Here is a 22907-nt window from a genome sequence, read left to right on the forward strand (position 1 = left end):
CCTGCAGCCTTAGAGAAGCTGCTGCTAATCTGTGTAGACAATACTGAGTTAGATGGCGCAATGGTCTGACTCGGTATAAGGCAGCTTCCTATTCATCCATCACCTGTGTCATCCGTGATGGCTGGATTGCGTTTCTACTCCATTCCTCAAGAAACCTCCCTCCTCTTGTGCCCTCCACAATGGGGTTCCCCCTTGGATTCCGCACACAAGTTTACTTCCCGAAGGCGAACTCGAGGCAGCTTGGTGAGTGAAATGGTAGGACTGAGGCAGCCGCCTTGTGTCTCTCGGTGTCAGTCACCCTGTTGGGCGGGGCAAGGGTGTTTGCGGTGCCGGTGCTGTGCAGAGGCGGCACCATTAGAAATGGGGGAGGGGGCACAGAAGGAGCAAAGAGCATTTATCGGTGGGCGAGCGATGATATAGATTTCTGAAGCAGACCTGGGGGCGGGGGCGGGGGCGGGGGCGGGGCGGGACAAGCCATCCCCGCCTCCTTCTGGAGCCTTCTGATCAGGGATTACAAAGCGACGGAGTGTTCGCCACCGCCCTAACATGATCTGAATGGGTAGAAGCTGCCTCGCCTTCTGTCCTGGCCCTCCCCCATGTCCTCGGTGCATTTGCAGCCCTAATTCCGCTCTGCAAAAGAAGCGCCGCCTCCCGCCCCTTGCCGTCCTGCCTCCACGTCTGTGCGCGTCAGGAGGGCAGTCCCCGAGGCGGCAACCCCACGTTGTTGCAGGCCGTTGGGAAGTGAGATCAGTTTCCCGGACACAGCCCGATTAGGAATTGAACTCATTAGCTACTGTTGTTGCAGCAGCAGGGCAAGCGCTGGGTTGGGACGCGGCAGCAGCCGAGTGCCGCGACTTCGCGCAAGGCTCTGGGACTGTCTGGCCAGCCTCGCTTGGCCGACGCCATGGTGGGCACGAGGAGCGTGTATTCTTCCCTCCTGCCGGGTCTCTGCCTCTGCTTCGCATTGATGGGCGCGCAGGGGCAAGCCAGGCAAGGGAGGCCGTGGGAGCGCAGGGAGGAGGGTCAGGGGAGCTCGACCCTGCTGGGCAACGCACACTACGAGAGGCTGCAGAAGCAGCTGGGGACCGTGAGCGCCCTCTCCAAGAGGTATTGGCAGTTCCTGGCCTGCAGGCTGTGGCAGGAGGAGGAGGAGGAGTGCCAGGAGCAGGAGGAGGAGGAGGGGCAAGAGATGCTGAGCGTGGACCAGGAGGCAGGCGGCCGCGAGGTCATCCTGGAACAGCAAGGTAAGGGCCTGGCACCCATCACGTTTAGGGCCTGGTCTTGTGGGAGCAAGCATGAATGGCCCCCCCTTTGCTAAGCAGGGGCCACCCTGGTTTGCATTTGAATGGGAGAAGTGTGAGCACTGTAAGATATTCCCCTCAGGGGATGGAGCCACTCTGGGAAGAGCATCTAGGTTCTAAGTTCCCTCCCTGGCTTCTCCAAGATAGGGCTGAGAGAGATTCCTGCCTGCAACCTTGGAGAAGCCACTGCCAGTCTGTGCAGACAAGACTGAGCTACCTGGACCAATGGTCTGACTCAGTAGAAGGCAGCTTCCTAAGTTCCTGCTAGGGACCGCTCTTCCCCCTCCAGCGCTGTAGTTTTTGTAAAAGTTTCTGGGGCAGCAGCATTCCTCCCTGCCACTCCTGGCCCCGTCGTTAGCCCTCCAGTGCTCCAGTAGGCTAAACGCATGCGCCCGTTCTGGCATGCGTGCACACTCGCGGCCCCGCGCGCGCTCTGTACGCGTCACGTGTCGATGTGTGACGTATACGGAGCACGCGCACGGCAGCAGTGAGTGTGTGCATGCACTCCATACACATCACACGTCGATGTGTGATGCGTACGGAGCGCGCGGTGGTGGCGAGTGCGCGCGCGTGCCAGAACGGGCGCATGCGTGTAGCCTACTGGAGCACTGGAGGGCTAACGACGGGGCCAGGGGCGGCAGGGAGGAATGCTGCCGCCCCAGAAACTTTTACAAAAACTACAGCACCGGAGGGGGAAGAGCGGTGGGGGGGGGTTAAGTACTACCCCGCCGCCCTTAAAGCTACAACCCCCCCTCCCGTGCCGAGCCGCCGGACCGGCTCGGAACCGGACCGGTTCAGAGGCCTCCAGCATGGCCTCCGAACCAGTCTGGGCACACTCCTAGTTCCTGCTCCAAGAGGCAACTGCTGCCAGAGGGGAGGAAAAGGTCAGGACTGCTTTAGTGAACTTGGAAACGTTCACTAAGGAATGTGTGCACTGCGGGCTGAAATGTTCTCATCCTAGTTTGGGGCTTTGGACTAAGCTCCTGTAACATTTGTGTGTCTGAGTCTTATTTTGCAGCTTGTGGTGACAGGGGTTGTTTCTCTTTTTGTTGATTTATTATTTTTGTCCCTATGGTGGACTGTATGTTATGGTATGTGCCATATTTTGAAATGACTGTCGTATTTTAATATTTATAGTTGGTATATAAACAAATAAATCATGTGGCCTGTCACAGCATTATACCTGCCTCCAGGAAGTAGTCAGCAGAAACTGACTAAAGGAGAAAGTGAAACTGTTCCTAGGTTTCAGCTAGTGAAACTTGTCTCAGTTCTTTTTAGTCTGTACTAAAAGGAGTTATGCTGGTTTGTCACGGTGGGTTATACATTGCCATGAGTGTAATTGTTACAGAAAGGTGACTAAGACATTTTATAAATAGATTGATGCCTGAATCTGTGAAGCTGATACACCCTCCCTGACCTGGTCTATTCATGCAGCAGAACAAGGCAAAAAGGTGGACTGTGCCATTTCAGACTGCAGGAGGTGCCATTTCTAATGCTCGCCTGTTGAAAATAAAATTTTAAAATCCTGCAAAAATGGCACATCAGGGAGAAAGGATCTAGCCCACTGTTCCCTGCTGTGCTTATCTACTTTCATAAAAATTTTCCTTACAGGAAAGACACATTAAACATGTGTCCCTTCAGTGTAGTCTGGAATGGTATATTATATTCTACCACCTTAGGATCACCTCATTGTGCTGTATGTGTAGAACAGGCCGTATCCATTGTTAATTCTCCATGTCCTTTTATATTTTGTCCACATTCTTGAAAGGACTGGGTGGGAGGAAATTGGATGGAAAGAATGAGAGACCATCCAGAAAAAGACTAGAATTTTTTTTTTGCTGAACAAAGCTGGGGTGGGAGGGGGATTGCTGTATCCAAGCAGCTTGTCTGTCTTCAACAGGCAACTTTATTTTGAAAATGTATAAGCTGGGCTTCAGAAAGAGCTCATAGGGCAGCATACCATTGTAAGGACAACAAAATGCAGCAGAAGTGAGTCCAACAAAATAAAAACACAGAGATGGCTACATCATTATACCAGCAGAATCATAAAACAAAAAGTAAAACCAGCTATTGAGTGTGCTGGAATGCCTAAGCAAATAAAGTCTTTGCCTGTTGCTGGAAATACCCCAGAGTGTAAACCAAGTGAGCTTCTCTGGGGACCGCGTCCCACACGTGAGGTGCCACGACTGAGAAGACCCTATCTCAGTTCACCATCTGCCTAATCGCAGATGGTGAGGGGGCTCAGAAGAGCACCTCCAGTGAAAATGGTAATGTTAAATCAAGCTCATGTGTAGGAGCGGGATCCTTCAGGTAGCCAGCTCCCATGCCATTTAAGACTTTTTAAGTGACAGTCAGGACTGTGAATTGTGTCTAGAAATGAAGCTTTAAGTAGGAGTTTAAGTATTGGTTAGATATTCTCTCTGTAGCTGCTCCTAGTTAGTAACATCACAGCTGTATACTAACAGAATTGGCAGTCTGAACAATCCAGACAAGGTGGAGGTCTTGTCAATCCAAACTCAGTTCAGATAAGACTTTCCCCAAGAAGTCTTCAAAGACAATCCCATATACACCACATTGCAACAATCCAGATTAGAGGTTGCCAACCCAGGGCATGGATAACAGCAGCCAGGCTCTCATTGTTCATTCGGAGTCTCATCTGACACAGTAGACTTAACTAGAGAAAGACACAGCACACCACAGATACCACTTAGGCCTCTTATTGAAAGTACCAATAAGAACTGTAGCAGGCCTGAAGCACCTTGGGACAGAAAGACAAGAGTGGGCCAGCCTCTCTCTTTTCCCCCTCCCCCAACCCTCCTAGCTATTTTTGGGAGCACAAAGGAAGGGGAGATGAGGGCAGCTTGAAGCACCAGAGGAGCATTGATTGCTTGGGGCAGGCAATTCTCCACCTTAGTCCCCCTATCTGTGCAAGGGAAGCAACAGTAGCCACCTATCTTGGGAGGGGTGTTGCACTGATGAATGAGAGAGGCATCTCTCTTCTTCCTTTCCCCAAATTGGCTTGATTTCCTTCTAGGGTGGAGCTTGCCCCTCATGAGCGAAATTGTCTCCAAGTGGTACTGCAGCTTTGGAAAGTGCTGTGCGACAGGAGACTGCAGAGTGACCAACAACATCACAGGTAAAGACTTTGTCTGAGAGCCACTGTGTCACAGCCCCCACCTGCTTCCTCAGATGGTGCTGTCCTAGAAGCATAGCAAGGGTTCTAGAAAGCCAAGAAACTGTAGGTGATGTGGGGTTTTGTGTTCGTTTCTAAGAGAGTTTATATTTTACACACACACCCTCCTTTGCCAAGCACCTCACAGGGCTTCCCTGGCCCTACCCAAACTGGTGGTGGCAGCAATAGCATCACCACCCCTCCTCCTTGAGGTGGTCTTCCAATTCATCCCACTCCCCTGCCTTTTCTCTCTCACACACACGGCGGGGAATGGAGCAGCAGCATGGGCTCTGATTTTTGAAAAGGCAGGAACACGCTCAGCAGAAGGGCAGCTCCTGCTGCCATTGCCACCCCACCACCATCAGGTAAGGAAAGATAGGGGCTGGTTGGATGTATGGGGAGAGCTTGGTGTGAGATGGCTCACCACAGTGCCTCAGGCACTGGTGGGACATGGGCAGGTCTGCCTATAGGCATAAAGTAAGTGTTCCCTTCTTACCTCCCATGCTTGGGACTTTCTATGCAACCCTGTTCTTAGAGGAAGAATGCCTTCTCCCCGTTCAGTTTGTTTCTCTCAACCCTCAAATGAAATGCAACTCTCTCTCTCTCCTATTTCTATCTCACCCCACCCCGGCCCGGCCAACCTTTTTTTTTTTTTTTTAATAGGGTTGGAGCTGGACTTGAGCAAGCGACTCCATGGACAACACCTGGCAAAAGATGTAGTTCTGAAAGCAGTTCAGGGCTTCCTGGAGACCCCACAGCCAGAGAAAGCACTGGCCCTTTCATTTCATGGCTGGTCTGGGACAGGCAAAAACTTTGTCACTCGGATAATGGCAGAACACCTTTACCGGGATGGTCTGAAGAGTGAATGTGTCAAAGTCTTTATCTCACTGTTTCACTTCCCCCACCCCAAGTATGTGGACATGTATAAGGTGAGAGGAATTTTCCCCAGAGGATTAACTAGTATGCCCAGTAAGCTATAGAAGGGGATGCTAGTGCAGGTATTGTTTGGTGTTTCCTGATGTTGGGTGAGTGCCCATCTCTGCAAACTGTGTACCAGATAGCAATTGTAATCCTAGGACTGTGGCAGAATTCTAGCCTTCCTGGACAAGATACAATGCAGCCTGAGTTTTCCAATCTATATTTGTTTTTAGTCTGCATCATTTATTTCTACCTGAAACCGTGAAGCAAGGGCAACTTAAATTAAAATAAACAGCAGAAGTATTAACCTGTCCATTCTTTTATCTGCTGCTCCCTACATTGTGTTTACCGTTTTATGCATAGTTTTCTACCTTGTGACTCACCTATTTCTCTTGGACTACTCAGGTCCAGCTAGCGAAGCAGATCAGCGAGACGGTGCAGCTGTGCAAGCAGTCACTTTTCATCTTTGATGAGGCAGAGAAGCTTCATGTTGGTCTCCTAGATGTCATCAAGCCCTATATGGATCACTATGACAGTGTTGATATGATTGATTACCGGCGGTCCATCTTCTTATTCCTTAGGTGAGGGTGGTTGGCAGGTTTTTTTGGTCAAAGACTAAGGTTATAGAAAAGGATCACCTTTCCCGGATGCTCTTGAAATTGTTAAAATCCTGTGAGTTTAGGAAGGAATAGCTTTTACTTGGGAATGTCACTAGTTCTGAGCAATATGACACCTGCTACAAGTTGTTGAATGGCTCGGCCCTAGACATGCAAGCTGAAAAGCACAAGTCACTCTGTTTCAGAAGAGTTCCAACCCTCTGAAAGTATACTGTTTTTCTGCAGTGTTGTCTTGAATACATCCAATACCAAGTCTTTGAATATTGCCAAGAACCTTACCTGCTTCCTATTGACAGGTGAATTGCTCATGAAAGTCATTCCTGTGTATGAAAAAGAATTATAATATTGGTCAGTTTTGGAGTCTCAGTTTTCTGGTAGGAATAGAGCCCCTTGCTACTAGGCTCTCTGGCCCCTTGATACTAGTAGGGTTCATGCCAATTTTCTTAGCCTTTTGCTGACTTTCTGTGGGTGGGTTGAAGCAGGGCCAAGAATTAGTTCAGGCTAGCATTTCCTGCATACATGGGCTGAACCGTACCTTAATGCACATCCTTTTCAGAGTGCAGGGCAGAGTTCTTCCGGCCTTCTGTCTGGGGCAATGGAACCTGCCACTCTGTCATGTGCTTTGCCCACATGAATAGCATCTCATTTTCTCCATTCTGCAATGGCTTGCTACATGCAGAGAGGCAACATTTAAAAGCTGCAATCAGTGCATCTCTGGTTCATCTCTTACTGCAAGCTGAAATTCACTAGGTATACAAGCTGCTGTTTTCTCAACCTCAGTCCAGCCACCTGCAATATGCGGGTAATAATACAGACCTACTTCATGGGGTTCTTGTAACGACTATTGACTTAGGTAAAGTTTTTTGAACATTTGAAATATGCTGAGTTTGCTAGAATTCTCTCAGCCAGCTAGTTGCAGCTTTTTGATCTCTAGGAGTTTTGTTCCTATTATATTGCAATAAAATCAGGAGGACACAATCTTGTTGGCCAGCCACCACAAATAATCTTTTCTCCTCTCTCTCCCCCCCCAGCAATACTGGTGGCAACGTAATTAATGAGGTGGCCTTGGCTTTCTGGCGTGCTGGTAGAGCCAGAGAGGAAATCACCATGGAATATTTGGAACAATATTTGCGGACAGAATTGCTGGGGTCCACAGGTGAGAGACTGCTTGTTCCTAACATACTAGGCAGTACTGCAGCCCTGGTTCTTTGAGACCCAAAAGGTCTGGAATACTTGCAGAAATGATGTGAAGGCCACTTCTCACATTGCCCAGCAAATATGCACATTTCCCCGTACACACTGCAGTGTATACCTCTACACTTCCTTTTAATAATGTGTTTAGATTCCACTTCACACATTGGTGATTTTTAAGTGGATTTAAAAAGAGAATTTCAATTGAATGTAATGAATACCCACAGCACTGGATGGGGTTCCCTTTCAAGCACATACTCTGCGGCAAATGCGGCACTGCAGCCGCATTATGCATGAAATGGCTCTTTTCACACATGGGATAACAGGCACTTGCTGAAACATATATGGAGTTCTAGATTTTGCAGCAAATTTAATTGCATTTGCTGACATTCATTTCTTGTTACCATCATCTCTTTCCCTCATCTTTTCCTTCCATTTAGATTGTAAGCTTTTGGGGACAGAAGTCTGTCTGTCCTCCCTGATATTACTCTCTAATGTGCCATATTTGCATAACACAGGACTGCAAAACTTTGGCTCCTGCAGAGGACTATAACTCTCATAATCCCTATTGACCACTGAAGTTGGGGATGATAGGCGTTGTAGTCCAAAAACAGCTGGAGGGCTGAAGTTCCGCATGAAAACTGTAAACAAATACTAACCTATTTCCTGGTTGATGTCTGTGGGAAGTGAGAGGCACAATGTTTTTGGAAGAAACATTTTCAAGCATTCATACCTGATGTTGTTTTCAGATGAGGGTTATGCCCAGAACTGGCTTCTGGAAGAGAACCTCATCGACTTCCTGGTACCTTTTCTACCCCTGGAGTATCGCCACGTGAAGCTGTGTGCTCAAGACGCTTTCTTGGCCCGGGGCCTTCCATTCACTGAAGAAGCATTGGATGAAGTTGCAAGGATGATGGTGTTTGTCCCCAAGGAGGAGAAACTTTTCTCTGCACAGGGCTGCAAGTCAGTTTCCCAGCGTATAAACTACTTCATATCCTGATGTTAGGGTTTGGCTGCACAAGAGAACTGCAGTGCAACCAACTCTATTACTTATCCAAGGGCCAGATATCTTGTAACATTTGTTGTACTGTGACGGGACATTAAAATTCCCTACAATGTGGGGGCTGCTGGGCCTGAAAAAAATGGCAACGCTGAAACCTGCTGCAGGAGCTTACTAAAGAACTTGCATCAGAAAAGTAGAGGTGTTGTCAAGGAGGAAACATCATGTAGCTGGAATCTACATTAAGAGTGCTGCTGAAGAGGCACTTGCAGTTTAGGGCACTCACTCGTCCATTGCACTGTGTGTCTAGGCTGGTCTTGGAGAAAAAAATAGGAACGGAACTCCAAGATGAGCAAAAGTTCTTCATTTTGTTTTCATGCCTGGAGCTTCTTTGGGCCACTTTACAAAAGCAGAAACAACTTCCTGCTTTGCTCTTTTAAGAACTTGACTGAACAAAGAACCAGAAAATTTGCTTGCCATGCAATAGGCTACTTCCTCTTCCAGTGTCCTTGAACGAAGATTGTGAGGTAGGAATGAGGTAGACTGCTGTTACTTGAAGACTGGATACTTTTCTTTATCCAGCTTTCAACACACATGAGTTGTTTGTGGTATGTTGGAAAGCTATGGCCAATTGCTATTTCCTTAAGTACGCATAGACAATCAAGAACTCACACATGCAAAATCTGATTAAGTTTACCCATGAAGGCATTTAAAGCTGGAAGGCCATGCTGGTATGATCAAAGTGTGCATGTGCATAGAAGTCATGGTTGGTGTCAAGTCAGAACTGCATGTTCCAGCACGATGCACTTCCAACCCAGCGCTTAAGTGTGCCAAGCATGTTGAGCAATAAGTGTACAGTCTGTGTGAGATAAGGCAACCACTGTTTGCACAAGCCGGTCAGCATTTGCTAGCATTGCACATCCACATCTTTGTAAACGAAAACTTGGCACTGTTACAGACTTCTGTTATAGCACAAAATACAAAGGGTGGTTAAACTAAGTGTTCATAACCTGTATCAAGGGGTGCTTACTTCAGCCCTGTTTGGACCAGACACATCCAAGCTGCACCCTGGATTACCTATGGAGCTTCTTAGCCCACTAGACACCTAGAGACGGATCTAGTATTTGCTGAAAGCCTATGGGGTAATCTATGCACTAGTTGCTAGTTTGTTTCCAGCTGTGATGCAAGATGCTGCTGGTTACCTTTAAAGCCCTAGATACATGTGGGGCAGGGCAGTCCTTAAGGGATTTGCCTAGCCCATAAGACCTTCTAGAGAGGCCCTCTTGTGCCTCCCACCAGCTACTGAGACTCAAGTGGCGGAGACTTACAAGTGGGCCTTTCCAATGGTAGCCCCTTCATCATGGAAGTCCCTTCCTGTGGAAATATGGCTGGATCTGTCCCAGCTTCTTTTTAGACATAAGCTTAAGTCTTGTTTTAGCAAGCCTTTGAGACCACGTGAGGAACTTCTCCATTGTGCTGCTCTATCATTAGCTGATTTTAATGTTCACTTTTATGTCGGTAATAATTATGCTGCTTATATAGATTGTGTGAATTTTGAGTGTTTTTGTTATTGAAGATTGTTTTAAATCCTATTTGTAAGCTGCTCTGACTCTTTCAGAGAAAGGCAGTGTAGAAAACTTTAAAAATAAATGTGCATAGGCCTGAATCATGCAGTTGTTCGCATGATTTTATGTGTGGTAATGACAACAGTGGGTAGAGGTTTGAACTGAGGTTCTGGGCAAGTTCATGCATGATTGCCTGTTGGGATTAGATATGGCAGAGGGTACCCAATGTGTGGGGCTGCTGCAATCCCATACCCTCAACACTAGAGGTGCAGCTAGGTAATGTTGGACCCTAGACCTAATGGGCTGGGGGGGTTGGTTCAGAATAAGCATCCTCTCTCTTCCTCCCTCAATAAATAAATACAAGCTAGGATGACTCTGGGGGCACGAGCAAGGCCAAGGTGGCAAGCTTAGGCAACAGCAGTAGGCACACAGTGTGCAGCACTCATGGGCACCACTCTGCCTCTTTGGGCTTTATGTACCTGCTGTCCAAAAGAGCTAGGGATTGCTGGTTGGGCAGGAAAGCAAGCAGAGAGGCGGTAGTGCACAGTGCACTAGGCTGACTGCCTCAGCCAGCCCCTACCCATTGAACAGCTGATCACTGGGTGGGGGAAGGAGCAGCAGCCTGCCCACACATGCAGATACTACCATTGGTGAGCACCAGGCTGCTATTGTGGAGGAATCTGTTGATGCTGGTACAAGGAAGAGATTCCTAGGGGGGCAGCAGGAGTGCTGATGGATTTGGGCCCCAAGGTCCAAGGGGATGGGTGCCACTGCTCAGTACACACAACTGCTATCTATCCATCCAAATTAGGCCTTTTCAAAAGGAGGCATAATCTATGGAAAGCATGTCGGCAACTGGGATTTTCTGCACACTCGCATTCTAAAAGTGACACTTTACTCAGCTCGAAATGTAACATAGTAGGTGGTAACACACAACCAGCATAGAAGTTATTGGGCAGGTTTTGTGTGGCAAAGTCAAGCCCAGTTGATTTTCTGTGCTTGTCTATGCTGCAAAGCTATGTCCAGTTGCTACTTCTCTGTTCCTTTATAGTCAATGAAGTACATACATGTTCAGTTGTGGGTTAATTTCTTATGAGAGTTACAAATTATTTCCTACACAGAATGGTTGCGCAGAGGGCACAGACCACAGCCCCTAAGGATTACACAAAACTGCAGAGGTTCTATTTGCTTATTACACTTTATGACTGCTGGCTAGAAAAAATACTATAAGCTTGTATTTGCTGTCTATGTTTGCCTGCCAAATGACAAAGCATGTATGACCAAAGCAAAAATGTCCAAATGTTTACTTTCTCGTCTGGAGGTCAATAATACCTTCCAACGTAGTCATTGTTGTGAAAAAGAGATGCAATACTACAGAGATGTGTGATCCGCTGTTTGGCCATTGGACTTGTGGCCCTGTCGTAGTTTTGGGGTTGAAAGCCATAAGTGAAATATTAAGCACATGGCTTCCACAGGGTTCAGCGAACTTGGCAAAGTTCTCCCAAGGCAGTCTATAGCCCAAGGGAGAACACTGGGTAGACTTCCAGCAATGCAATGATGTGGAGAGATTTGAACTATAGAAACTTTTATTCAAAACTCACAGGAGTGAGTGTGTGTATGCACTTTGGTTTCAGTCTAACATTGCAAGGATAAAGGCTGCATTTGTTTTAGCGGTTTTACTTTGTTTCACGGTTGTTTTTTTAACCATCTGAAAAACACCCAGAGGTGGTATAGTAATGAAATAAGTGAATAAAATGGCAAAATGCCATTTATGCTACCCTGAGCTAGCTGGAGGGGCAGCAATGTGTGTGTGATAGATGCAAGTTAGTTCCAATACTTCTGCTTCAAGAGAAGCTCCTCTCTATAAAAGACAATACCGTTAGGTGTGCACAGCAGAGGATTTTGGTGACAATGGTACATATATCATCAATTAACTACAACCCTAATACAAGTTTGGAGCTTACCAAGGCACTGCTCCTCGCCATTTTGTTTGAGTGATGTGGTACCATACAACATGCTTCCTGAAAGCATACTAGTTTTGCTCAAACTCAGCATGTGGCCTACACAGGATTCAGCAGCCCATGTTTAGGTCCATATCTTTAAAACCGGGTTAACAGTACAATGTGCCTGGCCACTCTCTAAGCTCTTTTCTCAAATATTGCACATTTGTATACTGCTTACATATATTGCCTTGTGAGTGAAGATTACAATTTTGTAAAGTGGGTCAGTGTTATGCCCATCTGCAATATGGGGGACTGAGGCCCTAAGATCACTTAGGGCCTCAGTTGGGGCCTCAATTGCAGTTTGACTCAGCCATTAAGTGACACCAGATTTACCTTCTAGAGCATGAAATGCTGCTGAACCTACTTCAGTTTTTCAATAGCTGTGGATTCAGTCAACCCAAAGAGTTAAGTAGTTCCCATTGACAAGTATTATGTCTGAATCCTATCAAAGTTCTGCCTAAAGAGATTAATCCAGGATGACCGATTCACAAACACAAGCCACAACTTGATGTTACAGGCAATCAGTGATGAACATGGATATGTGAACCAGCCGTTGAGCTTCTGGCATGCAACACAGACTGAAACACAATATGCTGAGAAATGTTGTACTATTACTTCCTCGAATACTTCAGTTAATGCAATTGTATTGCCCTTGTAACACAATTTTTCAAATTTGTCATGCATCCACTAAGTTTTTGTAGTGTTTTTTACATTTGTCCTTGAATGTTATTGTATTAACCAGCTTTAGTCTCAAATGTTGCACCCTAAAAAAAAGAGTCCCCCATTTATTTGCCAATAAAATATTGCAACTTTTATTTAAAACAAAATGCACATTGGCAAAAATCTTTGTGGAACAACAGGCAGAGGCACCCCTCAAAGGGCCCTTATTTACATCAAGTTAACACTGTTTGCAGTTCACAGTCAGGCAATAGTGAGAATTTTAAATTAGAAAAATCCCAAATATATTACAACAAATAAAAAAAACAAAAGAACAATCAACAACACTGGTAGTGTGGGGTGTGTGTCTGTGTGCGAGTGAGAGACATCAGCATGGTTCTGGTTTAACCCAATTTCTCTCCTCAGTGACTTCAACTATTAACTAAGTGCTGGGTTGATCAGATCCCTTGGCCACCTCTTTCTCCTCCCACCCCAGAAGAAAGCCCTGCCTCCACTGCCTTGCACCACACACTCTTGGGCCCCTTTTGTCTTAGGCAACTGCAGAGAGATTAGGCATTTGCAATATGCTACCCTTCTGGAATATGGAGAAAGGCCACATTTTCATAGTAGGCGAATCAAAACTAAACTAGCTGTGCAGAGCCAATTGCACACTGAGTTGGGGACAGGTGGCGGAAGAAGGTGGTCCTTCATACAAAGGAACAGAAGGAGAATTGCTAGTCTAGTCAGGAAATTTGTGCTCCAAGGTGACACCATTGAGGTGATTTAGTCAGTACATCCAATTAGTGCTTATGGCCAGTTTATACTATCAGCAAAATCAAATGGTAAAGCATTTTCTGGACTGGAGTAACTGAGGCTGTGTATGTGTGGGATGGGGGCAAGGTTTGCACGTTTGAACATCCTTGCAAAAAATGTTAGGCTGAAGTTATTTATCCAAACTGCTAGTTTTGATGGTTAAAGAGTTTAAGATGCCACATTATTAGGATGCCATCCTCCACATGGATTCTTAAGTAGTTCAGTCCAAGAGAAGCTAGTTTACCATTTGTTTCGGCTATATGTATGAAATGGTCCCAGTTACTGCAGTACAAATACTTACTGCAACTTATTTTTTCACATTGGGTGAAGAGCTCAAGGCAGGGCTGCACAACACTGGCCCTCCTGCTGCTGCTGGACCAGAACTCTCAGCATTTCTACCTATAGGCCACTGTGGCCCACAGGCAGGGATGATAGGAGTTATAGTCCAACAGCAGCAGGAGGGCCAACGTTGTGCAGCCCTGCCTTAAGGGAAGAGTTAAGGCCTGTGTTGTGGTTTTTGGCAAACAGACAACAAGAATTGTGAATAAGGGAGAAAGAATTTGATGCCATCATGTAATCATCATCAGAGACTGTGTAAACCCTGCTGCTTTCCAGGAAATACACCTGTTTGGAATGCTTTCAAAGTTTACTGCTTTGACAATCTACTACCGACAGTAGCTTTCAGAAACCTCTGAATTCAAAAGTCACAATTACGGTCCACAGGCAAAGCACGTGTCACAGCATGCCAACGCACATGGAAACCTTCCTAGAGAACATGTACATTATCACAACCTTGCTATAAAACCAGCTGCATCAGGGACAGTAGTTCTACAAACTCCAGTCCAGTCCATAGCAGAAGAGGAGCAAGATGGTGCCTCTTACTCTGCAGTCCACAGGCTCAAGGATTTTCCCCATATGCTAAAGCCTCCTGTGGACTTTGCTTAGATGATGTTGGCTTCTCAGACAAGTTACTGTTTTTCAAAGGAACTTTTGTGGTAAAGGAGTAGTTTGATTTAAAGGACCGAAGCGGAGTGCCTCAATGCAAAAAATGCAAGGGGGCATGGGTGCAGCAGCCTCCCTCTCCAGTTAAGTGTCAAAAAGTGCACCAAAGTCCAGTTTGAATGAGACACAAGATGTGCAAGAAACTGCTTGAGAATGGGTGTTGGGGCTGATTCACACCTTACAGTTCTGAGGGAATCTGGCCACAAGGACCATGCAAGCACAGTAATTTTGAAAAGCACGTGAATGCTATGCTGAGAGATCGTTCCTACACCAGCATGTAAACTCAGATCAGTAGGGAAGCAATCAAATGTGCAAGACATTCACATAATGTGTTGTTACAGCGGTCCAAGGGCAGGGGTGTCTCACAAGAGGGATCCCATAAATGGACTATGTCAGCTGTCAGGTGGTCCATTTCACATACTCCCCCGCCAATGGATTGTGGAAAGTTCCAGAAAGGGTCAGACAAATAGAAGAGGGAATGGGGTCCAGCTGCAGTTTCCTTTACGACAGAGGTTTTCAGCTTTGAGTCCCCAGATGTTGTTGGACTACAACTCTCATAAACCCCCAGCTACAATGGCATTTTGGTGGTTGTTCAAAAACATATGGGGACCCGAGACTGGAAACCCCTACTCTACAATGACCTCATCTTTCTTTACAGCTAGTAGTGTTGCTGCCATTCATGATCTCTCCTCTCCACCAACCCCAACAGTTCCTATGCATTTGAGTATTTAAGCCATGTGCACAACTACCAAGGCTGTAACTAGAGGCTAAACAAGAACCAAAGAAAACCAAGAGGGAGGGAAGAGAAGACACAGCTGGTTCCTGAAAAAGGCCAGAGGTTAAGTTTTCTTTCTTCTAGACTTAACAACCCTGATGTAGATTATCCAGAGAATTTCAATACCACTACATAATGCCCCCAAAATGTTTGAAGCTGGGAGGGAAAATAACGGTGATTTCTAATACGTCAAAGTAGGGATGTGAGCGTTTTAGTCTTTCCACTTGAAAAAAGCAAGTCACTGAGTTCCAAAAGTTCTCAAAGTGTGCAGAATGGCACAGATCTACAATCCTGTCTCTCATCCCACTGTAGCAGCAGCACAAAACTGACAAAGGAGCAAGGAATCAAAGTATAAATCTTAGCATCAAGTATTTAAAACAACCACCCAAACCCAGTACAGGTTAAGACAAGGTTTAAGGCTCTGTGCTTTTATCTGTAGATAAATCAGAGCAGCCTCTAGCACTGCATCTTCCAGCTGGTGACAGAAGATGTATCCTTGGGAAATCCATGCTGAAAAGTATGAAAACTGGGATTCACATGGCAAGACATGCATAATGGTGCACTGCTATGCTATACCTTTCATGACAATTACAGAACAAGGACATGAACTCTGGTTTTCTCTTGCATTGCTGTAGAACCTCTCAAGAAAGCTCAAAGATGACAACCTTCACCCTTATGCAAAATTATAAAACATAAGAAGTTCTCCCTTCTCCTGAGAGCATTAGTGTTCAGTAGATTTAAGCAACTCAAAAGACATTTCCTTCAAGATGACCTCATTTCATAAATCTCCTTAGGTAGGGGACACATATTTATTCCTGGAAATGAATAGGTCGGACAAAGAGAATGCAGACATAAAAGGAAATGCAGAGGTGGTGGCTGTTTGATTCTCTTTGCTCTGAAATGGGCCTTGCAAATCAGGAGAAACAGTTGTGCTGGAGCAGTGCACCTAATTTCTATTACTGGATTAGTTAAGGGTTAGCAGAGAGGGTCTTCTCCACCAAAAAGTAGGACCTGACTTCAGAATGATTGCAGATGACATCCAGAACAAAGATTTACCCTGTTTAAAAGAAGCCATGCCTATACTTTCCCTACTTTAAGAGCGATATCAACAACAGAGAGACAATGGCAGTCAATAGTGTGAATTTGCATACCAGTCTACAGTAGAAGCTGCCTTTAAAATCCTTCACAGTCAGAGCCTGGCTTACACGTGGCTACTCTGATGGGATGAAAGTAATGTGTAGCTAGGCCTGTTGCCCCCTCTGCATTCACTCAGTGAATACTATGAAACAAACTGGCCGCCCTTCGCTTTCCCACCCTCATGCACCAATTAGAGCAGCAAGAATAATTGCCAGTTAATGTCATTTTGGTTCTCCAATGAATCCTAGGAGAAGACACTTCTTGTTTTTAATAAAAAGAAAGCCCCAAAGTCTCTTGGCACAACAAATTCACATCCTTCCACCGCTGAGGACTAAAATATAAGAACAGTACAGCATTAAAAATTTTATCATAACATTTTAAAAGTATAATCCCCAAGTTTTAAAAAGTTTAAGGTGCATAGCAAACTAGACCCTGAAAAATGTCATGCCACCAATGCTGCTAGCAAAGGATTAAAAAAATGACTGACAACTGTGCAAGGATTTGGACTGTTCTTCCTAGTCTGGGGCAAAGAGACTACAACTCCCAAACAGGAAATACATACCTCCCCACCAAGTATATCCTGAGGAGATGCACATCATGGCAGCACAAATGAGATAATCTGGTGGGTTTCTGAGAGCAGGAATTCCCTTATCACACATGAGAAGGAGAGAGATTACTTGTCAGAGCAATTTCAATTTCTTTCAACCATTCACTACAGTGACATCAGCTATGACAAAATTTTAGGTGTGGGAAGGACGGACTTCTACATATTGTATCAGGCAAAAATGAGGTTTCATGTTTTTGCATTTGTTAAAGAAAGATCTCATGAATAGCAGCACACTGTGGACTTAACCTATAGAATACAGTACGTGTTAAATGCAATTCGTAGATAATAATATGTATTTATTATCTAGAAATCTTGGGAATTTCCTGCAGGAGGCAGAAAAACAGCTGAAGCCAGAATGGACAACCAAGACCCAGTTCACACACTTACTTGGCATCAGTCTTTGTGAGATGGAAGAGTTCTGACCACCCAGCAAGTGCTACGTATATCATGCAAGTGCTCCATATGGATGCCAGATTCTCTCACTTCAAAGGGGAGGGAGGGGAGACGCTGCAAATTGGGTATCTGCAGCATTTGACATTAGCCTAATGTAAGGAGGGGGACACAGCCATTCCATCACCATGGAAAAACTGTCACTGTTCCTTTCTGCACCAGGCCCAAAAGCAGCTAAGTGCTATCACACTTTATTTAGCTGTAAATGATGAGGTGGAGACCATTCGTCCTTAGCCCCCAATGAACAGTGATGTCATCACCCATCCCACTGGATTCCACCCCACAACCATGCTACACATTCAGTGCATTTCGTGGAAAACAAAACAGTGTCTTGAAATTGAGAATAGGGCAAAACCTCTAGCACTGGGTAATCCCAGGAAACCATTTCTAAGCCTAATAGTAGACATTATAACCTCTGGTGTGACACAGCTATGTTTCTCTGGTTCCATCAAAAACAGATGGATTCGTCAGCACTTCTCATACACAAAAAAATGGAAAAGAAAAAAGGAATGTAGAGAGCAGCAGCAGCAGCATTCTGCAATGCCTTTAACAGGGTGGCCCCTCAAGTCAAGGAAGCCAGCGTGGTACCAAAGTTTAAAAACAGGTATCATTGAACAGCTTGTGGACACATGCTGGTAAGTTTGTGCTACAGCCCCCAACTACTCAAGTGATTGCCAGCTTAGATACCCATGCTACACTACCCAATGGCGATCTGGTCTGAGTGCTTCAGTCTGAGTGCTTCAGTTTCTGTCTGAGTGCTTCAGTGGGGGTGTGTGAGGGGAGGTGAAATCCAGTGGCAAGTCTGCCCAGCATCACCCAAGAAGCAGTGAAGGAGTGGAAGTGTGGCCATGAGGAGGAGGGCAAAAAAGGACATGTTTCATATATTAGCTCACTTTTTGCAACTCTTATTAACAGCAGCAAAATGCACTATGGAAGTTATGGGCTAGTGCATCCACTTCCAGCAGCTCCAAATGTCATTTAATAGGACAGACCTTCCCCACAACTAATCCTCTCCCTCTTGGCAAGGTCAGCCAACTCCAGTTCCAAACAAAGCCTCTGAGCCTTTCTGCCATGATCTCTGGAGGCCGAAACATGCAGTAGTGCAGAAAAGGAAGCGCCCCCCCTCCCCGCTTTCCATAATTCAACCTCAAAGAGAACAGCAAGCCCTTCCCAAACCAAGCACCCCACTGTGGATTCGCCTGCCTTCTGGAAGAGGAATGAGAGAATAAGCCCTTCTATTGCAGACGCAAGGAGATTGCATTTTCTGGCTAGGACACATTCTGCTCCTGTCAGCTGCAATCTTCGGACCCTCACGAAGCCTGGCTTCCCTCCCATCTGCCCCATGTACTGAGATGAAACTGTAAACATGAGAGCTCAGTGATCTGAGGTACTTCACATAAAACTCACTCAAGTATCAGTCTTTCCTTTTGAAAGCATCGACATAGGAAAAAACCCCAGAAGAAGTCATCCTGACTCGTCTCCTCCCCCAAGTTGGTGTACATATGCTTCCTCCTAACCAAATGATTTGACAGTAGCTACCTCTGGACAACATCACTGATTTCTTGGACACAAGACAATAAGTTATTAAGTACAGGATTTCCTCCAGGCACACTAGCAGCCGCTGAGGACACCTGCAGCTCCTGCAGGCTGAGTTCCAGTTTGCTCACCGCTTCTCGGAAGGCAAACTTGTTGCGTGTTTGGGGGATGCAGTCCACATAGCCTGAGCAGTAGTCCAGCAGCTGGTGCCCTGTGTCCACCAGTTGGCTGTTTGTGGTGGGCTCTGCGATGGCACTCGAGAGGAGGTCTGCACACTCCAGCAGAGCCTCTTTGCTGATTTTGTCTGCTGAGATTCTCTCGGCTGTCTGTTTGGTCTTTCGCAGCGCTACTTTGGCTCCTGCTGTGCCATTTGCCATTTTGGCAGGTGAGGTGGAAGACAGTTGCAGAGGCACTTGAGGTGGAGGCATTATAGGCCTTCCAGTTTTCCCACTGGCGGGTGCCACCACTGCCTTTTTGCTGCCCTCACTGGCTTCTTGCCCATGCTGCACCAGTGCTCCATTATTCAACTCGTCCATTGCATCTGAGCAAGCAGGAGGCTGCTGTAGGAGCCTCATGACTGGTGGTGGAGGTGGGGCACACTTTGGTTTTATCCGCCTGGGCCTGTCCCTTTCACTGGAAGCTGTGACCTGATGCTCAGATAAGAGCTTGAACCTGTTCCCCTGAGAGTCTGTGCCAATGAGTTGCACATCTGCTGGAGTATGCTTTAGAGTGGGTGAGATGAGGACTGGCACTTTGTGGTTATGAGTGGTTGGAAGTACTGCTGCAGCCTTGGCTGGAGAAGACCAGCCCGACTTTTCTTCGCCTTCTACTGACCCTTGCCGCGTACCACTGTTCTTCTCCTTACTTCTCAGGCTTGCTGTTGCTGTCTGCCCCTGAGAGTCCTTCTCTGAAACAGCTGTATCTACAGAAGGGGTCCTGAGAGGAACAGCCGTAGCACCTCTTGGCAGAAGTTTGGCTTTTGGTCTGTCTCTGGTCACAGGAGGGACTTCTTCACACCTTTTAGGGAGCAGGTCATTTGACTTGCTGGTGCTCTCCTCTGGCTGAGAGGAGGTGGACACTGTCCTTTCCAGCTGAACTTTTGACCTGTGGCAATTTCTTGGAAGGGTCATTGTCATTCTCTCCTGCTCAGGAAGCCCTGAAGACATGGAAGATGTTGAGTTGGAACGAGGGAAAGGCTTTGAAGCTTCTTCGCCGCCAGCTGGCCTCCCAGATCGCAAACCTAGTGTCTTTTTAATCAGGCGTGGGGTAAAGAAGCCTGTGATGCCTGACCATCCACTACTAGTACTTGTGCCTCCACCACTACTGGTGCTGCTGCCACCACCACAGCCATCCTCACCACCATAGAAGTTCCGCTGTGCAAAGCCCCCAACATAGCACTTGGATGAGGAAAGGCTTCCATCCTGCTGGGAGGGGGTGAAAGAAAACCCATCAATATGCTGCAAAGGACCAAGTGCTGAAAAATTACCCGTCAACTCATACTTCTTGTGTGGCTGATTTTCCATCTCACGGAAGGAGCTGCTGCGTTTTGGAGGTGTGGGGGCATTTTTCTTCTTCATGAAGGAACTGAAGAAGCCACCTTTCCTGTCTCTGGTAAAAGTTGTCTCTCTGGTGTCTTCTAAGAGGCCACTGGGTGACTTGTCTCTCTGCTTGCGAGGTAGTGCTGGGGATCCACTTGTCTGTTGTGTGCTTCTGATAAAACCTAGAAAGGGAGAGAGAATATATATAGTCCACATTGCTGTCAGATATTCATAAAGCTTAGAAGTGCGGCTTTACAAAGCTACATAATGCAACCTGTCTACCTATACAGGCTTGTTACAGACAATTGATAAAACACAACTCAACATGAAATGGGAGATCTAAGAGTCAGATCACACAGTTTTAAAAGAATTAACTGCAGCTGCAGGACTCCCGAATCAAACTGATATTGCAGTAATGGGGGAGGTGCCCCCCCCAACTATTCTTCTGATTAATATTGCCATCACCCTCCCACTCACAGCTGCTATTAGAAAAGAGAAAATGTATGGTTTCAAAGAATTTTCCTATGGGGCAAGGGGGAAAGTGTTACTCTGCCTCCCCACATACAGAGCACTATGGACCCAATCCAGTTTCCCCCATCTGCAGCTATTAAACTTAAAAAGAGACAAGGGTAATCTTAAGAATTTTCATCATCACATCCAGTTTGTACTGGTAAAAGAGGGACCGAGGCTCATTTATTCTAGTGAAATATCTATCAATATGATGGGAGGGTACGTGCATTCATATTGTATAAACCCATAGGAGTGCACTACTCTGTAGGCCAGGAGACCCACAGTGCAGTGCAGATTTGATCTCCAATGTGACACTGCCCCCACCCCACCAATGCAGTGTTGTGCTTTCCCCCATACAAGTCCATAGCTACAGAAAACATAAGGAGAATCCTGCAGATTGAGGCCAAAAGGCCCATCTAGCCCAACCCAAAGGAAGCCCACAAGCAGGGCACGAAGGCAACAGCCCTCCCCTGTTGCTTGTTCCACTCTTCCCCTCCGCACCAGATATTCAGAGGTGGCCCTGCATGTGGATGGCTCCATTTAACAAGTGGATGGCTCCATGATGCCTCCATTTAGCAATCATGGCTCATAGCCACCAATAGACCTATTATCTATGAATCTGTCTAACCCCCTTTTAAAGGCATCTTAGCTGACGGCCACATTTTGTGTAGGCAAGTTTCAGAAGATAACCATCAATGGTTTGAACTAATACTGTGTGTCTGTCCTTACTCTATGGCCACTGGGTTAACTGCAGATTCTAATATTATGGGAGAGTGAGAAAAATATCTACCTATTTTCTCCACAGAGTTGTATACACTTTTTTCATGCTCCTGCCCTGCAACCAAAAGCTTTACGGATGTACCCAAACTGGCTTGGGACTGGTTTCTTTAAAAAGCAGGAAAGCAGGTCCTTACCTGCTCCGCCACTGCCCCACCGCTGTGTGCGGCCTTTTGGAAAGCGGGTGCTGTGCCAGAAAAGTGGTGGGGTGGCGGAGGAGCCATTAAGGACCTGTTTTTTTAAAAAAGAAACTAATCCTCGCCCTGCTGAACCGAAGGAGGCACCAAACTGATTTGGGCACATCCCTAAAAAGCTGTGCTGGTGGCCTCAACATTTTGAACAAGGGGCAGCTTGGCTCCTTTTCAACTGCATTCAGAATTGTGGAACATTTATTTTGCCTACATAACTCAATAGAGTCCACTGAGACAGGCTCTTTTTGCACAGCACTTCCTTAGTCTGCAATCCTTATGCTGGACCTACTGATACACATTCATTTTGCCCATGTGAGCTGGACAATAAATAAGACTACTTTTCTACTTGCACTTACACTCCTCAAATGATATTCAATATTCAATTCAATTCAATTTATTGTGGCCGTAGGCCATACAGAAAACATACAAAATAAGAAAGATTAAAAACAAAACATACCAACAATAGTATAGTATATAGTAGTAAACATTGGCTCCTAAAATTTGGATCTTAAGCAGGATCTTAATCTAATAGCAACATAGAAGAATTTAGCCACCACCTTAGTAATCTTATCATCTCGATCCTCGAGACAGAAATTCAGATAAAAGGGGTCAGCTCTTCCTGGGAGATGCTCTAATAGGGGGAATGTGAGCTCTTTCCTGGTGTCAGAGTACAGGGAACAATAAAGCAGCACGTGCAGAACTGTTTCAGGGAGGCCTGCACCACAGGGGCATAGGCCATGATCTGACGATCCCTTGTTAAATCTTTTTTCCAGAAGGGCTGAAGGCAAAACATTCATGCGAGCCCTAGTGAAAGCTATCCTAAACTTTGGGAAGTGTAGGAGAGCTAAATATTTAGCACCGCTATTCCCCAAAGGGGGCATGATACCAAAAAATAAGGGGGAACAGATCCTATTTCCCCTAGAAACTAGATTCTGGTGATCAATGTCATGAAGGCGTTGTATGAGTGTAACCTTCACCTTCTCATTTCCCATGAGTAGGATTTCAGAGGGAAATAAACCCATTTGCATTATTTTGTTGTTAACACATGACAGCCAAGGACTGGGAAAGGAGTCTCTCCGTAGATACAGAAAATAGGAGGGTTCCTGAATATCCAAGCAGAGTTTGATCCATCTGGTAAAAGTAAGTT

General features: G+C 46.1%; 2 protein-coding genes across 3 annotated transcripts in view; one reads left to right on the plus strand and one right to left on the minus strand.

Annotated features, from left to right (window-relative positions):
• The first annotated feature begins 552 nt into the window (after nt 1-552).
• Nucleotides 553-11440, plus strand: TOR3A (torsin family 3 member A). The gene is made up of 6 exons (XM_053244105.1): nt 553-1244; nt 4336-4437; nt 5137-5402; nt 5797-5972; nt 7040-7164; nt 7949-11440. The coding sequence occupies exons 1-6, from the start codon at nt 905-907 to the stop codon at nt 8197-8199; spliced, it is 1260 nt and encodes a 419-aa protein (XP_053100080.1). The 5' UTR covers nt 553-904; the 3' UTR covers nt 8200-11440.
• Nucleotides 11441-12551: 1111 nt separating this feature from the next.
• ABL2 (ABL proto-oncogene 2, non-receptor tyrosine kinase) overlaps nt 12552-22907 on the minus strand; it is a 90678-nt gene continuing 80322 nt past the window's right edge. For both annotated transcript variants that reach the window (XM_053244103.1, XM_053244104.1), the window contains exon 11: nt 12552-20464. In XM_053244103.1, coding sequence (XP_053100078.1) covers nt 18744-20464 — 1721 coding nt within the window. In that variant the 3' untranslated portion in view covers nt 12552-18743. The remainder of the gene's footprint in view (nt 20465-22907) is intronic.

The sequence above is a fragment of the Hemicordylus capensis genome, chromosome 4 (genome assembly GCF_027244095.1).
Source record: "Hemicordylus capensis ecotype Gifberg chromosome 4, rHemCap1.1.pri, whole genome shotgun sequence".
NCBI classification, from domain to species: domain Eukaryota; kingdom Metazoa; phylum Chordata; class Lepidosauria; order Squamata; family Cordylidae; genus Hemicordylus; species Hemicordylus capensis.

Excerpts from the sequence above, each read along its gene's own strand:
- TOR3A (XM_053244105.1), top strand. The coding sequence starts at position 905 with ATGGTGGGCACGAGGAGCGTGTATTCTTCCCTCCTGCCGGGTCTCTGC. Across the intron at positions 5,403-5,796 it reads AGTATGTGGACATGTATAAG|GTCCAGCTAGCGAAGCAGAT; the intron begins GTGAGAGGAATT and ends TGGACTACTCAG. Across the intron at positions 7,165-7,948 it reads AGAATTGCTGGGGTCCACAG|ATGAGGGTTATGCCCAGAAC; the intron begins GTGAGAGACTGC and ends TGTTGTTTTCAG.